Raw genomic sequence first — 17,117 nt, forward strand, 5'->3', positions numbered from 1 at the left:
CATTTTAACTGAATGTGTGACCTGTAGCCAAGCCCAAGGAATTAAACATTAGGGGTATACCAAATCCCTAATCACCTTACATTTCTGAGCAATGGATGAACACATGCAAATCTTGCTTTCCACTGTAACTTGTGCTTGATGATCTTGAGGAAAACTGCAAAATGCATTAAAGAAATGACCTTCTCCCGACTTTCTGTCTCCAGCTGTCCAGATCCACATCCTGAAAGCGGAGAAAGCTGCAGAATGGTGGAAGTTCACGGTCAACATCATCTCTGTTTACAAGCAAGGGGCGAATCGGATACGGCGTGGTGACCAGATCCTCTGGATTCGCTCCAAGGACATTGCCTGCAAGTGTCCCAAGATCAAGCCTATGAAGAAATATTTGTTACTGGGCCATGATGAGAACTCTCCAGATCAGAATGGCCTTGTAGCAGACAAAAGCAGCCTTGTGATACAATGGAGGGACACATGGGCCAGGCGCCTGAGAAAGTTCCAGCAACGAGAAAAGAAGGGGAAATGCAAGAAAGCCTAGAGGGAGGATCAGAGACAAGGAAAGACTGCACATCCTTTCATGTCCAAGTCAGAGCAGATGAGGTGGGATTAGGGACACTGGCAAGAAGCTCACTTTGCAATTTATATGCAACTGGGTGGGGAGGACAAGTGAGGAATTAATAACCTGTGAGTTATGCCCATTTTGGCCCTCATAAATACAAAACCCACACAAAAACTAGTGAGAAAACTAACTGTAAATCCCTACTCACCATAGTAACAAATATTAGATCAGTTACTACTTCCCGTTCTCCCATTTGATTTCTTTTTTTTCCCCCCACTTTTTTCTCAAATCATTTTGGTCTGAAGGATGATGAATTGCCTTAAATTCACCATCTTAATTACTTTTCAAGTCCAAACATAAGAACCAACCAACTTGTCACTGAAAAGAATGATATTGGACAGAAACTGTCCTCCTATATGTCTTCACTTGCAAGAAATGGAAACAGATTGCTGTTGGTAGAAAGAACAGACAAACGGGGTTGTTGGCTAAAAATTGATCATGGGGTACTGCATAACAGTCTGCTGGCTGGTTCTTCTATCATCTGTTACACAGCAACTTAGGGGACATACCTTACTCGCCATCGTAAATGAGAGCAGTCACAAATGTGTGAAATGTACACTAAAGTCTTATTGCTCATATTAAAAAAGGCAACTTGCTCCTAAAGAAAGGAAGATGAGAGTTGTGAAGAAGGATGCATTTATGGAACAGCTCAATGATGGATACCCAATGAGTAGCAATACCTAGAAGAACACTAGTCAACACTCAGCTAAAAGAAGGGTAAAATTACTGGCTTTTTAGAAAATCTGCTTGCAGTGCTGCATTTGTGAACACAACTCACCAAAAAAAAAAAAAGTTTTATATTTTTCTTTCTAAATTCATCAAAACATGAAACAAATGCTATCACAAAATAATAACCGCTTTATAAATAAAACGTATTCATCTCAATTGCATAAAGCAAAAGTTACACAGGACAGATGGTTTTTACTATACTGATTTTTCTCTTGAGATAACACTGTGTTAATAGTTCAGCTCCCTGACCATGGAAATATGTCTAATGAAAGTGTGCAATGAAATTCCATCTCTCCACATTAGTGTGTCTCGATTGTGGTCATTAATATCTCATGTAAGATTTTAACAGTGCTGCTGTCTCCATCAAGCATGTTTCTGAACCGCAGATTATTTTACGAACTGGATGAATTTGTCAAGATTTGTACCTTACTTACATGCATGGATGAAGAGAAAGGGGGCGGGGGAGAATCAAATAAGTTTTACTACTGCTTATAAAGATGAAAAAGAGTCCGAGCTAATTAATCGTTTTGTTTATTTGTTTTAAAGAGCTTACTATATGTAGCTTTAATTTCTTAGTTGTAAAATTTGATATTGACTATAATTTAGAATGAGGGAATCATTCTACCAGATTTCTTTTACAGAAATTCTCTGCACTTCCTTAAACAGAAAAGTTGGCGGTGGGCTTTCTCTTCTGTATGAAGTTCACAAGAAGTGAGCTTTCTGTTCATGCAATCTCCACTTTCCTTGCAAGCAAACCAGGAAGGCTGCATTAAATTCAGCACAAATAAGTATAAAATGACCAGATGCCAGGGAAGTAGATGGTAGGGGGAGTACGAGAAGTTCCTGGGAAAGAAGAGAATAAAGCTTAGTTGCTTTGCACACTCACAGAAGCCTCTGGGCTGTCCCTTTTTTCTATCAGCTGAATTTCGACAGAAAAATACAGTCCTCAAATTACGACCACAATTGAGCCTAACATTTATGTTGCTAAATGACAAATTTGTTAAGTGAGTTTTGCCCCATTTTATGACTTTTCTTGCCATGTTTGTTAAGTGAATCACTGCAGTTCTTAAATTAGTAACCCCGTTGTTAAGTGAATCCAGTTTCCCCACTGACTTTGCCTGTCAGGTCGCAAAAGGGGATCACATGATCTAGGACACTGTAACCATCATAAATGTGAGCCAATTGCCAATTATCTGAATTTGGATCACATGACCATGGGGATGTTGCAACGATTGTAAGTGTGAAAAATGCAGTCATCTCAACTTTCTACTCTCAGCTTGTTCATCATATGGGAATGATATCCAGCATATTTGAGCTTATAACTAACTAACTAAACTAACTTCCAGATCATTGTAGTATTCATTGGAATGCCAGTTGAAATCCCCTGTTATTTTTGTTCAAACCCCTGCTTTAGGTTTATAAAATTAATGAAGTATGTATTCGTACATACTATAGATATACAGACATAGGCACACACAAACTAGGTAGCTGCAGTCAGAAAACTAAGGAATTTTGGGTAAAAGCAGGAGGGATATCTCTAATGTGTGCACAGACACCATTAGTTTCAGACACACAGAAAATATGTCGGGCAACTCTACATCACTCCACAAGATGTAAAAGTAACCTAACCACATCATTGCAGAAAATGGCAAGCTGCTGTCAAAACTAACAGAAATGCGATATTGATAGCTATGATGGAGTAACAAAAAAAGCTAAACATTGTTCTCAAGAGATGCACACTGCCTTCCAGAATTGACAATAGTGTCTAAATAGGGGGTTGAACTAATTAAAACTGGTTTCATGTTGGTTTGTTCTCATTTAAAATATCTCTACAGTTCTAGTTTTTCCAGGCTGCGTTCTCTGAAAGAATCAACCATGTCTAGTACCACTTTATGAGAAATGCAATATAATCCGTATCTTCTGTTGAAGTTCCTCACAGGAAGAACAATAAGCTTGTAGCTGCTGAGCACTTTATACCCATCCCTTAAGATCTAGCTAAGATCAATAGATCAATTTCCAGTTGATTTTAGCAGCCAAAGTAGAGAACTCAAAGCCAATGATACCAAGCTTTGGCACAAAATAGCAGGATATCCATTACCCAGACAGCAATGTGGAAATGAATAGAAAAAAGTAAGTGGAAGAAGAGGTATGTAATTATATCCGATACATATTTTAGTAAGAAACTCAAAGGTGTTTCTATATTGACCCGTTGTCCATTAAATTAATGAACAAATTCTCTCCTGGGTCATGTCCTAGGAAAAACTCTATGCTGTTTTGCATTGGAGGCACCTATTCAGAGTCAAATTGCAGTCTTACTAGCAGCAGTGATGAGGTATCTTTCCCATTTATTAGTTTGTTTGTTTTTTAAAAAACTTGGGCCATTTCTACTCATGCAGAATTTTTTTTACTTTTTTTGCTTTTTTTTTTTTGCTTTTGGTATCCAGATTGTGCTGAGTAAAGACAAGTCAGGACTTTACCAAAATCTTGTTTTGTTTTTGTTTTTTAAAATAATTCTTTGGCATTGTAAGGTAGCCCACAAAACTGTAAGAGCACTAGGGCGAACTGTGAAAAAAACATAAGGCTGGAGTGAGTGAGAGAGATTACCAACAGTATAAAAAGTTTAACCACATCACAGATTTTCAGGATTACTAATAGTCATTAAATTCAAGAAATAACTCAGAAACATCAGTTCTGTCACAGGTTATGTATTTCCATGAAATCCTTAAAAAACAATTTTGGTGGCCTTGTGCATTGCTGATTTCCTAGAAATATTCAGGATTTCATGAAATTGCTTTTGAAATTGTTCCTCAATTTTCATGTAATGTGTTGGGCAGTCTGATGCAATGGTTTTCCTTGAATATGCATGTGTCAAGATAAGATTTGGGATGGGGGGTTAGGCCTGGCCTGTAATCAGCACCTCAAAAGAAAGTAAATATTTTAATTTACAAATGAGTAGCATCTCAGATTAACAAGGTGTTTTCATTGCAAATCTTAGTAAGATGTTTTTATGACAGTGCCTTTGTTATCAAGTCCAGCATCTTGACTACAAAGCAGCAAACATTACTGTAATCCTATATAGAAATATGGGAGGCAATTTGGGTTTGCTTTTTTTGAAATATTGATAACCACTATATATAATCACTCAACATGATTACAAAACATATATGTTCATGGTATCTAATCTCTTTCAAAGAGTTGAAAAAGTCTTACCTTCTGTTACACAAATATTCTGAAAAGCTGTGAAATGTGATAGTTGCATCAACTAGCAAATGGAAAAGAAACAAAAAAAAATCAAGACTGATTGTAGAATTAGTACAAAATGTAAAATAGCTAGAGTGCAGAATCTATATATTAATCAAAAATATAATACACTAGAAAATATTATAACAATCCTGATTCTGCCTACAGTAGTTAAGAAAATCTTGTTTGTTTGTTCAATAGGGGCTATCTTGACATGATTAAGGGTTTGTTCTATACTTCTATATACAGTAAATATAGCTTTGTATACATAACTATACATCCTTATATTTAACAGATTTCAGCTTCAAATAAAAAAACAGAAAAGAATAAAACAAAATCCATTGTAATATTTTAGGCCATTTATTGGTAGAGGCATAATTCTCGCCATGCAATCATATGTTCTCAGGAGACAGCACATAACCAGGTTCATTTACATTTTTAGCTGGTAATTTTATTTGAAGGCCAAAGTTTATGCAAAAGGAGACCCCTAATACAACTGAAGTTTATGGGCCTAGCACAGAGCAAGAATGCTCTATCGAATGCAATGGCTTAGATAGCTGGAAAGCTAAAATAATGCAACCCTGCATTGTTTAAGACAACTTTGCAACTTTTAAGACACGTATTTTAATTATAAGGAAATCATCTTGTTTTTCTGGATGGGAAAAGAATCACTAGCACGCACACACAGAGTGAGATATATGTATCTGCGGTAGAACCAATTGGTGCCTTACATCTTTTTTAAAAGACTGACAGGAGAGGGTTGTAAAGACTACTGATATAATCTCTAATGTTGGGAGACTCTTGAGAATATTCCAAGCTCTATGTTAACAAAAGAACTGCAACACAAACCATTCTGAGAAGCAACTGAAACATTCAGACACAAGTAATGCAGCTTTGTTCTCCTTTTTACTTGGTCCACTTTATGTTCCTTCCCTTGATCGCCTTAACTCCTCCCCCCCCCTCATTATACAGGGATAATAATCCTCTGTTCCTATTATTCCTGTTAATAATTATGAACTGTAAATGTTGCTTAGTTATGACCTTTGCATATAGTTTTGCGACAATGTTTCTTTACAATGCATACTAATATATTATGGTTATATATATATGAATATATTTAATGACATGTGGGGAAAAAAGTTGTGGATTTTCTTATATACCCACCCTTCTTTTACCTTCATTTGTTAGATGGGATGATATAATGAAGCAGATGGAGCATGTAACAGTGCAGAATCACTTGATAAAACTAAATCCAGACATCTGTCAAATAAACTCTTATAAACTTCTACCCATGGCAGTTTCTTCTGTTGCAGCAGAATGAACAAAGCGACACTTCCTTTTCAGCTTTGAGGGCACATGAGCGCCTCTTCTGAAAACAGCTAGTCAATTATTAACTTGCAACCAGTTCCTTTAATTAGATGAGAAGCCGAGATTCTATCATCCAAAAACTCTGTATGTATGTTTGTAAAAACTCCAATATATACTGTATAAATGATGTGTCTGCACAACTTCGTTTGGATTTATCTGTTCACCCAATACATATTTTAAGTTTAAAAACACTATTTATTTGATCTGAAAAAAGAGTTTAGCTCAGACGTTATCTCCATATGACAAATAGGCCAGTTGGTATTAGCTGGGCCCCAGGTTTCCCAATTCTGCAAGCAAATATCCAGAAAGTCTTTAGAGCTCAAAATTCATTTCAACACAGGAGACTCAGCTGCTTTTCTCTCAGCTTGGCTAAATTTACTGGATTGTTATAAAAATGAATATAAAATATGTGGAGATGTGAAAATATCTTAAAGCTATGTAATTTCAAAAACCAATGATGTCAATTATTTTATAACAAAACTATTATGCCATTAGAAAAATATTCCACCATAAAATGCATTATTTCTCTTCAACACTTAATTTAGGAGACATGCATCACAAGGAGACAGTTTTAAACATTTTCCTCCAAGGAGAACTACCTCTTGGGAAAATAGCAGTAATCAATTTTAACTGAAGATCGGACGAGAAGATAATCTTTTCTGTGTTTGATTTATCTAAAAGCTATCAAGTCACTCTGATCCCTTTTTACTGCAAAGGAATTCATAAACACAGAAAAATTTGACCTGTTCCAGCTTCAGAAGTGAATTGCTCCAATAATAATGAAAACCTAAACTGAAATGACCAGAACTCTTCAGTAGAAAAGTGACCCTCTTATCTTTTCAGTAAAAAGGAAGCTGACTCTTCATTTCACTACAGTCTAGTTTGATCCTTTGGCTCAGTGAAGGATCTGCTAAAGAATTTGGACAACTTGATATTTGATTTGAATGCTTCTGTTGAAGGGCAACTATACTTCTACACAAAGCAACCAATGGCATCAGTTGAGAGTTCTGTCCATCAAGAAATTCCTTTTATATATAAGCTGAATCTACATCCCTGCAACTTCTATCAGCTGGTTCTGGCCTTGACCTACAGATAAATAAGTCTACTCCTTTCTCCTCTCAACTCTTCCAGTACTGTAGACTAGTAACATATGACCCCTAGGTCTTCTGCAGGTTACACAGACCCAAATCCCGTAACTGTTCCTCATGGGACTTGGTTTTCTTTGGTGTCTCCTCTGAATTCAATGCAGTTTGTCATGGACATATTTTTGCAAGTAGAGAATGACCAAGAGGAGAAGGTTATTTCCTAGGAACTAGACTCTATTGCTAATATTACTATGTCCCAAAATAGAATTTTCCTTTTTTTTTTTTAGCGAATTCAATTGTGATGTATAGTTCCAGTGCTCTAATTAATATCACCAATATATCCATGTATAACTGTATATGGATATTGTCAATCATTCAGGTCCTGAAAAGTCTAGTTGCCTTTTGAAAAGCACCTTTGCAACATCCATGTCCAATACAATTAATTATATTGTGATAGTTTGCCTTTTTTTGTTTGTACAATTGAAAGGCAACTTCTTGTGATGGGTCCCCTATGGTGAAAACCTCTGGCAATAGAAAAAACAGCCTTTGATATCAGCTGGTCAAACATTTCATTTGCAAATTTTTATTTCTATCTTTCTAATAAATATGTTGATTTGTTTTTTAAAAATTGAACCTTTATCATATTCAATAATGGATCATCAATTCTATTCGGTCAAACATGGAGTAGATCAATTACTCTGAAATACTAAATAACACACACAAAAAAGTCGACTAAAGAGTTTCAGCCCTTTACCGGAGATGTAGATAAGGCTCTTAAAATAGTTTTCTTTTGAAATCTTCGGATCTCATAGCACAGAATTATTCAACATATATCAATGCTACATGGGCTAGAATGTCATTAATCCTAGATATTCAAGAACACAGATAAAAGGCTTTAAATATTTGTGGCATAAAAGGATAGAAAATAAAGTAAAATACAAGATAACAAAAAAAAAATCCTATAGAATTAAAATGGCTTCTATTCAGTCTTACTGCCTTGCTATCCATTATGTCAATATATATACAGCAAAAATAACAATATCTAGACATGGATTAACACTGGGGTTTTTAATCCAGTGTTGCATAAATAGAAAGATGTTGATGCAACAGGATTTGTCTCCCTTGAAGCCCTCATCAATCTCCCAAATGTGCTTTGCTAATCCTTCACTGTAGATATTGAGTGTTCAGGGCAAGTTACCGAGTCATTTTCCTGCCAATTCTGCTAAAAGAATAATTTTCATTTACTTTCAGAACATATATAGAAAAAACACATTTTGAAACTCTGAATATCTACAGTAATTCCATTTCTTCCCTGCTATTAATATACCTTGGTAAAGAAAAGAAACCCAGGTATTTAACATAATACATTTGATTCTACATTTTTGGACCGAAACTTCATCTTTTCTTTCCAAAATGTATATCTGAGAGCTACCATTTTACAACAGTAATTGCCCTCTGACTCAAGTCAAAGATTTTGTGGATTTTTTTATTACTTTGAAAGATGTTCACTCTTCAAAAATGGTAGTTTCTCTTGAATCTTTGACATTCTCTCAGGAAGAGCCATTTATTTCAGCAATAAGGAACTAATGTTAGAAAGAAAATCCTAATATTTTAATTAGACACGGCAGAGTTTAAGAGAAAGTTCCACTTAATACTATTAGAAGCATTTATAGACAAAGTATTTCTTTGAAATTAATTTCAATTTATGCCTTGAAGTTTATTCAGATGAGTCATTTCTTTTCCAATTATGTTCTTGAGTATACAAAGTTTTATACAGAATTTTGTAAAACCTTTATGCAGCTCAGGCATAGATCTGTCTCTTGTAGTGGAGTAAGAACAACTATATCCACGGAGAGTGCCAACAACAAAGTGGGGTTGTCCTTGCTATAGATGACTATTAACACTTAGTTGCCAAATGAAATAATCTCTGATTACTTTGTAGGCCACACAGCAACAACCACAATAGCAATCAGCAATAATACGATCACCACCATCATCCCTGAAAGAAACCAAAAACATAAACTAATTATTATTTGTAATTATTTTAAATCTCATAAATAGATACACTTTAAAGAAAACTCCATTGGAGAAGAATAGATTTATTTCTAAAAGACAACATTTAATTTTTCAGTTTTATCAATTCAACCATTCATTCTCTGTGGCCGTTTCAAAAACATTTCAACATATTGCCTGTTTTGACAACTGATGTGTGTACAGTTTAATTGTATTAGCTAACTCTTTATTCCTCTTTGATTTATGAAATATAAGTGGAAACCTATATCTCAAGATATTATAGCAATAGAAAGAATGACTTTTATATTCTGCTTGAGAAATAAGTATATTTCCATTTTGCTGAAGAAACACAAGCATGGGAGATAGAGTTTTATAAAAAGATCTTTGTCTAACACATTCCCACACACAATTTTAAGAATATATGCACAAAAGACCACATAAAAAATTCAGTATTTAACAAATTAATTCAGCATTCCTGTTTTTCTGCCCAAGCACAGGAAAATACATGTAATCTCCATCTCAGTTTCTATAATTTTACATACATTTGCAGTTTAAAATTAGCATAAATAAATGCACATGAAATTATTAAATAAACCCTATAACCCCTAGTTATAATTTATTAACTATATGTTTATTAATTGCAATCAGTTTGTATGTAGTAGCTGAAGAACTAACTTAAAAATGCATGGATTCCACTTTCATATTCCTCCTCTTTAAATATTTTAAATTAAATAGGTCAACTTTGAAAAGCCCAGCTCCCTTTTGTTTTGTTTTGTTTTGATACTACAGAGTTTCATATTTAGATGCAATACAATTTTCTACCATTCTGAGGAAAAAAAACAAGTTACACCTTGGCCATATGGCTGGCTTGATACAGTTTTTCTAAGGCCAGGACAAATAGTCAAAGTACTTTGCCAAAATACTTGGCAAAATGAAACTTTGCTTCCAATCACCAAAATGCTACTCATCCCTAAATAATTGCTCATCCCTGACTTGAAAACACACCCAGTTGCCATTATTTTTCTCTGATCTCTGGGAAAGGGAATCTCTATGCCAAACTAAGCCAGTGGGAGGAAGAGAGCAATCTAGCCAGCATTCATTTATTTTCCTCTTAGGCAAATTAGCTCAACACAATGTAGGCATGTTGGAAGAACAGTTCTTTAAAGATACAATCCCTTGCTCCAACTCCAGTTATGAGTAAAGCCTTATTTAAAAAAGAAAAGGAGAGAAGGTAATCAAACACATAAAAAGCAGCATGATAAAGTAAACTTCTATAATGAGATATAAATAGAAATCAAATTAAATCAATCAATCAATCAATCAATCATTTCATAAACTCAGTCTGTCATGCTTCCTGATTCAATAGTATTCTGCCCATTGATATTACTTGACCCACTGAGTTAGCTAGGGCATTAACACATATTGGAGCTACCTTTATTTATTTATCTCCAATGGAGATAAATATGAAGACCTACTGTAGGTGAGAAGGAACAACTTTCCCACCTGGGAGTCTTAGGTGTTTGCAACAAGGATGCTGACTGGAATATAACTGTACTAAGCTAAACAATTCAGGCAAAGTTTACCAGGCCCAGCCTCCCCAGGGGCCTGTTCTGATTCAGTTTGCAGCCCATTATTGAGAGTCAAAATAAGGTTTAGGACATTCAATTTCCAATTCCTGTGGCATTTTTATTAGGCTGTTTATGTTAAAAGTATGTATGTGTTTTGTGGATAATTATCTGGTATGTACTACTGTAATAGGCACAGTTTATTAGTCAAGGAAAAATATTTTGATAGTGTGTTTTCCAATATGCTTCTCTGAGCTGATTTTTAAAAAATTTCTTTAAATTTTAGCTCATTTAAATTTTCATTGCTACATTTATGTTGATCCATTTCCTTACTATATTTGATGCCATTTATTCCTGAAGTGTCCAACCAGCTAATAATGAAGAATATCTTTAAAAAATGATTGAATAAAGATAAACCCACCTTACAAAATAGTCAAAACTCCCAACAGCATCACAATGGATCAAAACCCAAAAAACATACTTAATTACTTGGCTAAGGAAATTCTTAAGAGGAGAAGGAGGGCTACCCAAAACACATAAAAGAAATTATGGGCTGGATTTTGGTTCTGTGAACATTCACACAAACAAATGCAGGAGGGATGGAACGGCTGAAATCCATGGCTGGATATATATATATATATGAAGTTACTTTCGTGGTGACTGAAATTAGGCCTCCAAAGAAAATATGCAAAGTCCTGCAAGACAAATGTAAACATCAATGTACCCCTGAAGTGAGTCACTCATTCAAGCTTATTTTACTCCCATCCATTGCAGAAAGCCTGCACAATGGCGGGCACTGTCTCCTGCATTACAAAGTTTCCAAGAGGCAAAGCTTGCCAAGCTGCTGAGACTTCTTCTCTTGGTGCTTTTTCAGGGCCTTTGGAACGACTGAGTGAGATGCCTAAACAAGCGCAAAAGGGAATTCAGTTCTGCAGGAGAGAGTGAAGAGATTCTGCATGCTGGAGGGGAGCTTGCAACGCCACTCCTTATCATTCTGCTTTTGTCTGCTTGCAAATGAAGAACAGAAACAGCTGAGGAAAGGAAAGACTGGCAGAAATAATATTCGTTCATTTGTTTCCTTTCTCTACCAAAGTATTGGTTCTCTATAAGTACTCGATAAGTCTATTGAGTTAAACCAGTACAGCGAAAAAGAAGCAAGACACTAACAATACCTGGCAAAAATACTATCATGCCTGCTTCAATGCATGAAAGTCTTGGGTTTGCAGAAGCTGAATTTGAATGAAGATGGAAGGAGGCACAAGTTTAGTTTGCAAGGAGAGCTAGAATGTGAGAACTGTCACAGTGAAATGGGTTACAATGGCTTTTTGCAGGTAAAGCCTCAGAAGAAGAAGAATTTCCAGAAAACCAGCTGTGTTTTGTTTTCCCCCAGCGAACACAATAATGGATCCTGTTGCTCCTTCAAGATTAAATCATTTATTCCCACTTCAGTGAAGAGCCTTCCTTGGAGATCTACAGAGCAGTGTATCTAAGCATGTTTTTTTTGGAAAGGATCACAATAGTTTGTTAGTTTGTTATGATGAAACAGAGAATGTACTTAAGTTTTCTTAAAGACTTATTGCATTTTCAGTGTAGAGCAAGACAATATTCACAGGCTGTTTGGATAACAAAGTGCCTGAAGAGTAAAACACCTAGTCCTGTCAGCTACTGGTCAAGAGATGCTCTCAAAAAGAAAGCTCCACTTTCTGTCTTCATGGGAAGTAGAAAAAGTACAGACAGCTTGTTGTTAATTACATAGCACTTTAACCTGAAATCACATCTATTTAGATGACTGTACTTGTAAAGACTTGCTTGACCTAACACCTACTTTTTCAGAGATCTTTGTAGATGTGGCAGCCCGGTTCTTTTGTTTGTGTGCCATGTTAGTATTGAACATTTTAGCTGCACAAGTGTCTCTTTGTCCCAAAGAAGAATCATAACATTGCTGTTGACCTCCTTTTTATCTGTCACATGAACAACCTTAAATTTAGATTCTGAAGATTTGACATAAGAGCATCATGGCAGCCATGAACAAAATTCAACAGCAGGCCTTGTAGAAAGTTGTTGAAGGCTTAGAAAGTTATATTTTGCTGGAACTACAATGAATATGAGAGCAGTTTGGTACAGTGGTTGAAGCATCAGGATAGAAACTGGGAGACCTTGTGTTCTAGCTTTCTTTTTAGGCACAAAGCCAGCTGGGTGACTAGTAACTTTCTCTTAACTCTAGGAAGAAGGCAAGGGCAAACCACTTCTGAAAGTCCTTGCCAAATAAACTGCAGGGACTTGCCCAAGCAATTGCTGAAAATTGGACATGATTGAACAGGAGAAAATACAAAAAAACGTACTAGTTGTAAAGTCAAATCTCCATAAGATCAGATCTACAAGTTTACTGGGGTTGAATTCTGCCCAGTTTCTTATTCAATTATCTTCAAAATAATTCACAGCATAATTCATCCCAGAGTACAATTCAAATTAACCCATGTGGTATTGGAGATTTCTATCATTTCCAAACATTGTGCCAAAAAACTTCATGAATGATTTTTCTCCAAATAAAAGAAAGCTTACACAATATATGTTAAGACATTCAAGCAAAGAAATAGCAATCTATCTAAGAAATAATGTGGTACAATCTTTGGCACCAAGATAACAGTGTATCAAATTTATGATAAAAAGAATGCAGACAGCATTCACTTTTGGGATTTTTTTTTTATTGAGTGTACTGCTGAGAGACTTGAAAGAACAGGTTAGGGATAGATTATCATGTAGAAAATCTACCTATGTAGTCACTAGGAGTCAAAGATGGCTTGGTGGCTGGCGTTAATCATCACTATTAATGAATTATATAATGCCCATTTGAACATTTTTGTTCAGTCGCTAAATCGTGTGACTCTTTGTGACGCCATGGACCATATAGCAGGCCAGGACCCCACTGTCTTCTAAGTCTACCCAAAATCATTCCCGCTACACTGATGTCACTATCCAACCATTTCATCCTCTGATATCCCCTTCTCCTATTGTCTTCAAATTGAACACATTAGAAATGTAATATCCAGTACAAACGAGGGAAATAACAGCCCAGATGATAAAATCCTGGGGGGAAAAAATCTGTAATGCTGTTTAAAAAACAAAACAAAAAAGCAACATGACTTCATTTTTGGAGTTAAGCCCTGACAGGCCATTCTATGTAGCATAAAAGAATCTGTCAGATGTAATTCACTTGAAAAGATGGAGGTATGCAATTAGTTTTTCAGTTTTAAAAACTTGGTAATAACCTTACTTCGTACACACTAATCACAAAGTTGGCTCACTCCTGAAACCAGTGAGATTTAACCAAAAAATGCAGGCGCTATGTCACATTCTCTCTTAAAACCATTTTTTGATTTTCTGATTAAAACTTGGCCTTCGGTCACAAAATTCTGATCAATGATTAGAGTCATGCACTGCAGAAAGCTTTTACCACATAATATATGCAATAGGTTCATTATATCTTTACTGTAATTTATTTTTTAATGTTATTCAAAGATAACAACTTTATAATTAGTCAACATTTGTTACATATTATAAAAGTTGTTCTTGATGCTTGTACATATTTTAAAACTGTAACTGTGCTAGACATGGGATATACCCTAAATGTGTGAGAAATTTTAATCCCAGGATTTGGAGTTGGCAACTTTGACCTAATAAAATCTTTTCTAATGGCAAATGGGAATACTTGACTCCTTTCATTAAAATTTTGTGTTTTCTTTTATACATATCTATCTTTCTATAATGCCGTATGAGTGATTTAAGCAATTACCACACAGGAATGAAGATCAACGTTAATACAGTTTTACTGTAAGTATCCACAATTCCAATGAATAGTGGACAAAAAAGATCTTTGTTTTTCTTCTTATCCACTGAGACTAGCTGGTAAGGCAAAAAGAATGAGAATTTTACATGTCTTGCATGTCAAATTCCATCAGAAAAAGTGTGTAGTGAATTTCCAACCCAAAATGTTTATTGTCTCTATGATGAAATAATTCCCAGAGTTCATGGTCCCAAACCACAGGCACATTTTGACTGAATGAAAGGAAATGAGATAAGTGTTTCCCCTCATCTATCATTGTTAAACTTCAATTGCGCACTTGCGTGCACTCTTTCTCTCTCTTTACACACACACATACATGCACGTGTGTGTGTGTGTGTGTGTGTGTGTGTGTGTGTATCTCAAAATAAGTTCTTACTTTTTTTTAGAGTGAGAGAAATGCCAGATAATATACTTTGCTATTTCCAAGTTGAATTTCAAATACTTTCCATTTGCTTTCTGGGAAGCAGAGTTGTTAAAGGACTCCATATTCAGCAGGTCTTTCCAAACAGAGGACAGATTCCTTTGACCAAAGTTGGAACATTTATTCTGAGGCAGTAAAAGCAATTATTCGTCCAACTTTATCTTAGTTTTGTATTTCTAATCCAATCTTTCTCTTTAGGAGAAAAACACTTCTCTAGCATGGCTATGCAGAGAAAAACATAGAAATTAGAAGGAAGGGAAGCAAGCCAAAGGCTTTCTCTACACATGCCATTGGGGAAAAGGAACAAAGGCCTGGGATCACCGGCACATACGTTGGCAGTTCCTTTCTTGGTATTTGTGTATTGTGATGAAGTCTGGGCCTCAAACAGTCAGCTAGACATTCGCCCTTCCAACTCCTGTCATTGCATCATAACAAAAGAAAAAACAACTTTGAGAGAAACACTGCAGAATTTTAAAAATGGGAAAACAACGGAAGTAAAAAAGTATGCCAGACCAGATGGTTGTCTTCCAAGATTAATTAATTTTGGGCCTTATGGTCCCTGGAACACTTTGGATTCTTGTTCATTCCATAGCTAACAGAGAGATTCTTTTAAATCAGGGGTGTCAAACTCAAGGCCCATGGGGTGCTTAGATCAGGCCCGTGGGGCCGCCCTGGAAACAACAAAGTATACCGGCCCACGGTGCCTCTGCCAGTGAAAATGGACCTCAGGAGGTCTGCGTGCAGCCCACCTGAACTCTGTTTTCACTGGCACATGGTTGCAGGAAGCCATTGCAGCCAAAAACAGAGTTTGGGAGCCTGTTTTCACTGGAAAAGCGCTTGGGCCACCACACGCATAGGGTAGCCTTGTTAACCTCATCTGACTAGGAAATAAACCATATACTGTATTGTAGTGCAAAAATTATCATGTTATCCTTGATGAGAAATTGCTATGAAGACTTCTGTGTGTGCTCTTCTTGAGGGTCCTTTAACTTGTAATAATCACATTTGATATTTCATGTTCTTGGTAAACAAACCTGTGTAGCTACTGTCAGAATATTCATGAACTGGCAGAGACACGGAAGCAACATCAGCCAATGAATAGGCATAACAACTGGATCAGCCAATGAGGGCTGTTTAGAAACAGAAACTTAAGCAAGAAGTCTGGGCGTGGCTTAGCTCTGTGCTCAGCTCTAAAACGAAACTAATCTGCTGCTGGAACTGAAAGCAATCTCTCCTCTCTACCATGTTGGAAGAATCTGCTGTTAGTATTGTAAATTTACTTCATGTGTTATTATGTATATAAAGAAATTAATGAATCCTGCTGAATCAGTTTACCTGTGTGAGCTTTCTGGATTTGATTTTTGCAACAAACTCTTTGAGTTACTATTTGAGTGTATAGTTCATTTAGAATAAAAGATTAAAGAATGAAAGAATTTTTAAAAATCCTATTATCATGCTTTTTTTGGGAACAGAAAAATGTGTTGTCAAAACAAATGACTTTTGTCCCATATTTTAAATATATTTTAATATTAATTAATATATTTTAATATAATATATTTTATAATATATTAATTTTAATATATTTAATATTTACAATATTAATATTAATTAATTGTTTTCTCTAAAAACTATCTGAACCTTAAGTCTGGATTATTCACCACTTGGGGTTCTGGTTTAAACTGTCAAAAGATAAACCTTCGATATTACTGGAAAAAGTGCAAATGGTAGTTAATTGTCTTATTTGTTAGGCTCTTTTCCTTACTTTTCTATATGGCAGGCAAGTGAGAGTTTTCTGACACAATTCTATGAAGTGTCATTTATTGCAGGCTTTCAGCTACATAAGACATGATGCCTCTACTTTCTTCTGCCCATATTCTGATATCTTTCTTCTGCCCATATTTTTCATTCACTAAAAAACAGCTGTCAACAAAAGTCACCTCAATGGAATGATATACAACCAAGGACTATACTCTTCAGATTTATTCCTGAATGTTTGCATGATTCAGCTATAGTCTCTTACCAGCTAACTCATTGGACCAATCAAGACCAATATGTAAAATCCTGCTAAAACACATTTGGTGGCGCAGTGGTTAGAACACAGTATTGCAGAAAAACAGTATTGCAGGAAAACTCTACCCATAGCCTGGAGTTTGATCCTGTGATTAGGATAGGAAGGTTGGACCAACCTCACATTGGGGATCAAGATGTTCCAGAGGGCAGGATCAACAACAGAGAAAAC

General features: G+C 35.6%; 2 protein-coding genes across 5 annotated transcripts in view; one reads left to right on the forward strand and one right to left on the reverse strand.

Moving 5' to 3' along the window:
- The window catches only part of NTN1 (netrin 1), a 129,620-nt gene extending 125,016 nt beyond the window's left edge, over positions 1 to 4,604 (forward strand). For 3 of the 4 annotated variants that reach the window (XM_058166882.1, XM_058166884.1, XM_058166883.1), the window contains one exon: positions 204 to 4,604. In XM_058166882.1, coding sequence (XP_058022865.1) covers positions 204 to 532 — 329 coding nt within the window. In that variant the 3' untranslated portion in view covers positions 533 to 4,604. The remainder of the gene's footprint in view (positions 1 to 203) is intronic. The other variant, XM_058166885.1, reaches the window with a different exon arrangement.
- The window catches only part of STX8 (syntaxin 8), a 108,242-nt gene that overhangs the window by 9,753 nt on the left and 81,372 nt on the right, over positions 1 to 17,117 (reverse strand). Inside the window, exons 8-9 of the mRNA XM_058166886.1 lie at positions 8,971 to 9,034; positions 4,553 to 4,604 (exon numbers count right to left, since the gene is read on the reverse strand). Of these exons, the coding sequence (XP_058022869.1) occupies positions 4,601 to 4,604; positions 8,971 to 9,034 (68 nt within the window). The 3' untranslated portion in view covers positions 4,553 to 4,600. The remainder of the gene's footprint in view (positions 1 to 4,552; positions 4,605 to 8,970; positions 9,035 to 17,117) is intronic.

The sequence above is a fragment of the Ahaetulla prasina genome, chromosome 2 (genome assembly GCF_028640845.1).
Source record: "Ahaetulla prasina isolate Xishuangbanna chromosome 2, ASM2864084v1, whole genome shotgun sequence".
Classification (NCBI taxonomy): domain Eukaryota; kingdom Metazoa; phylum Chordata; class Lepidosauria; order Squamata; family Colubridae; genus Ahaetulla; species Ahaetulla prasina.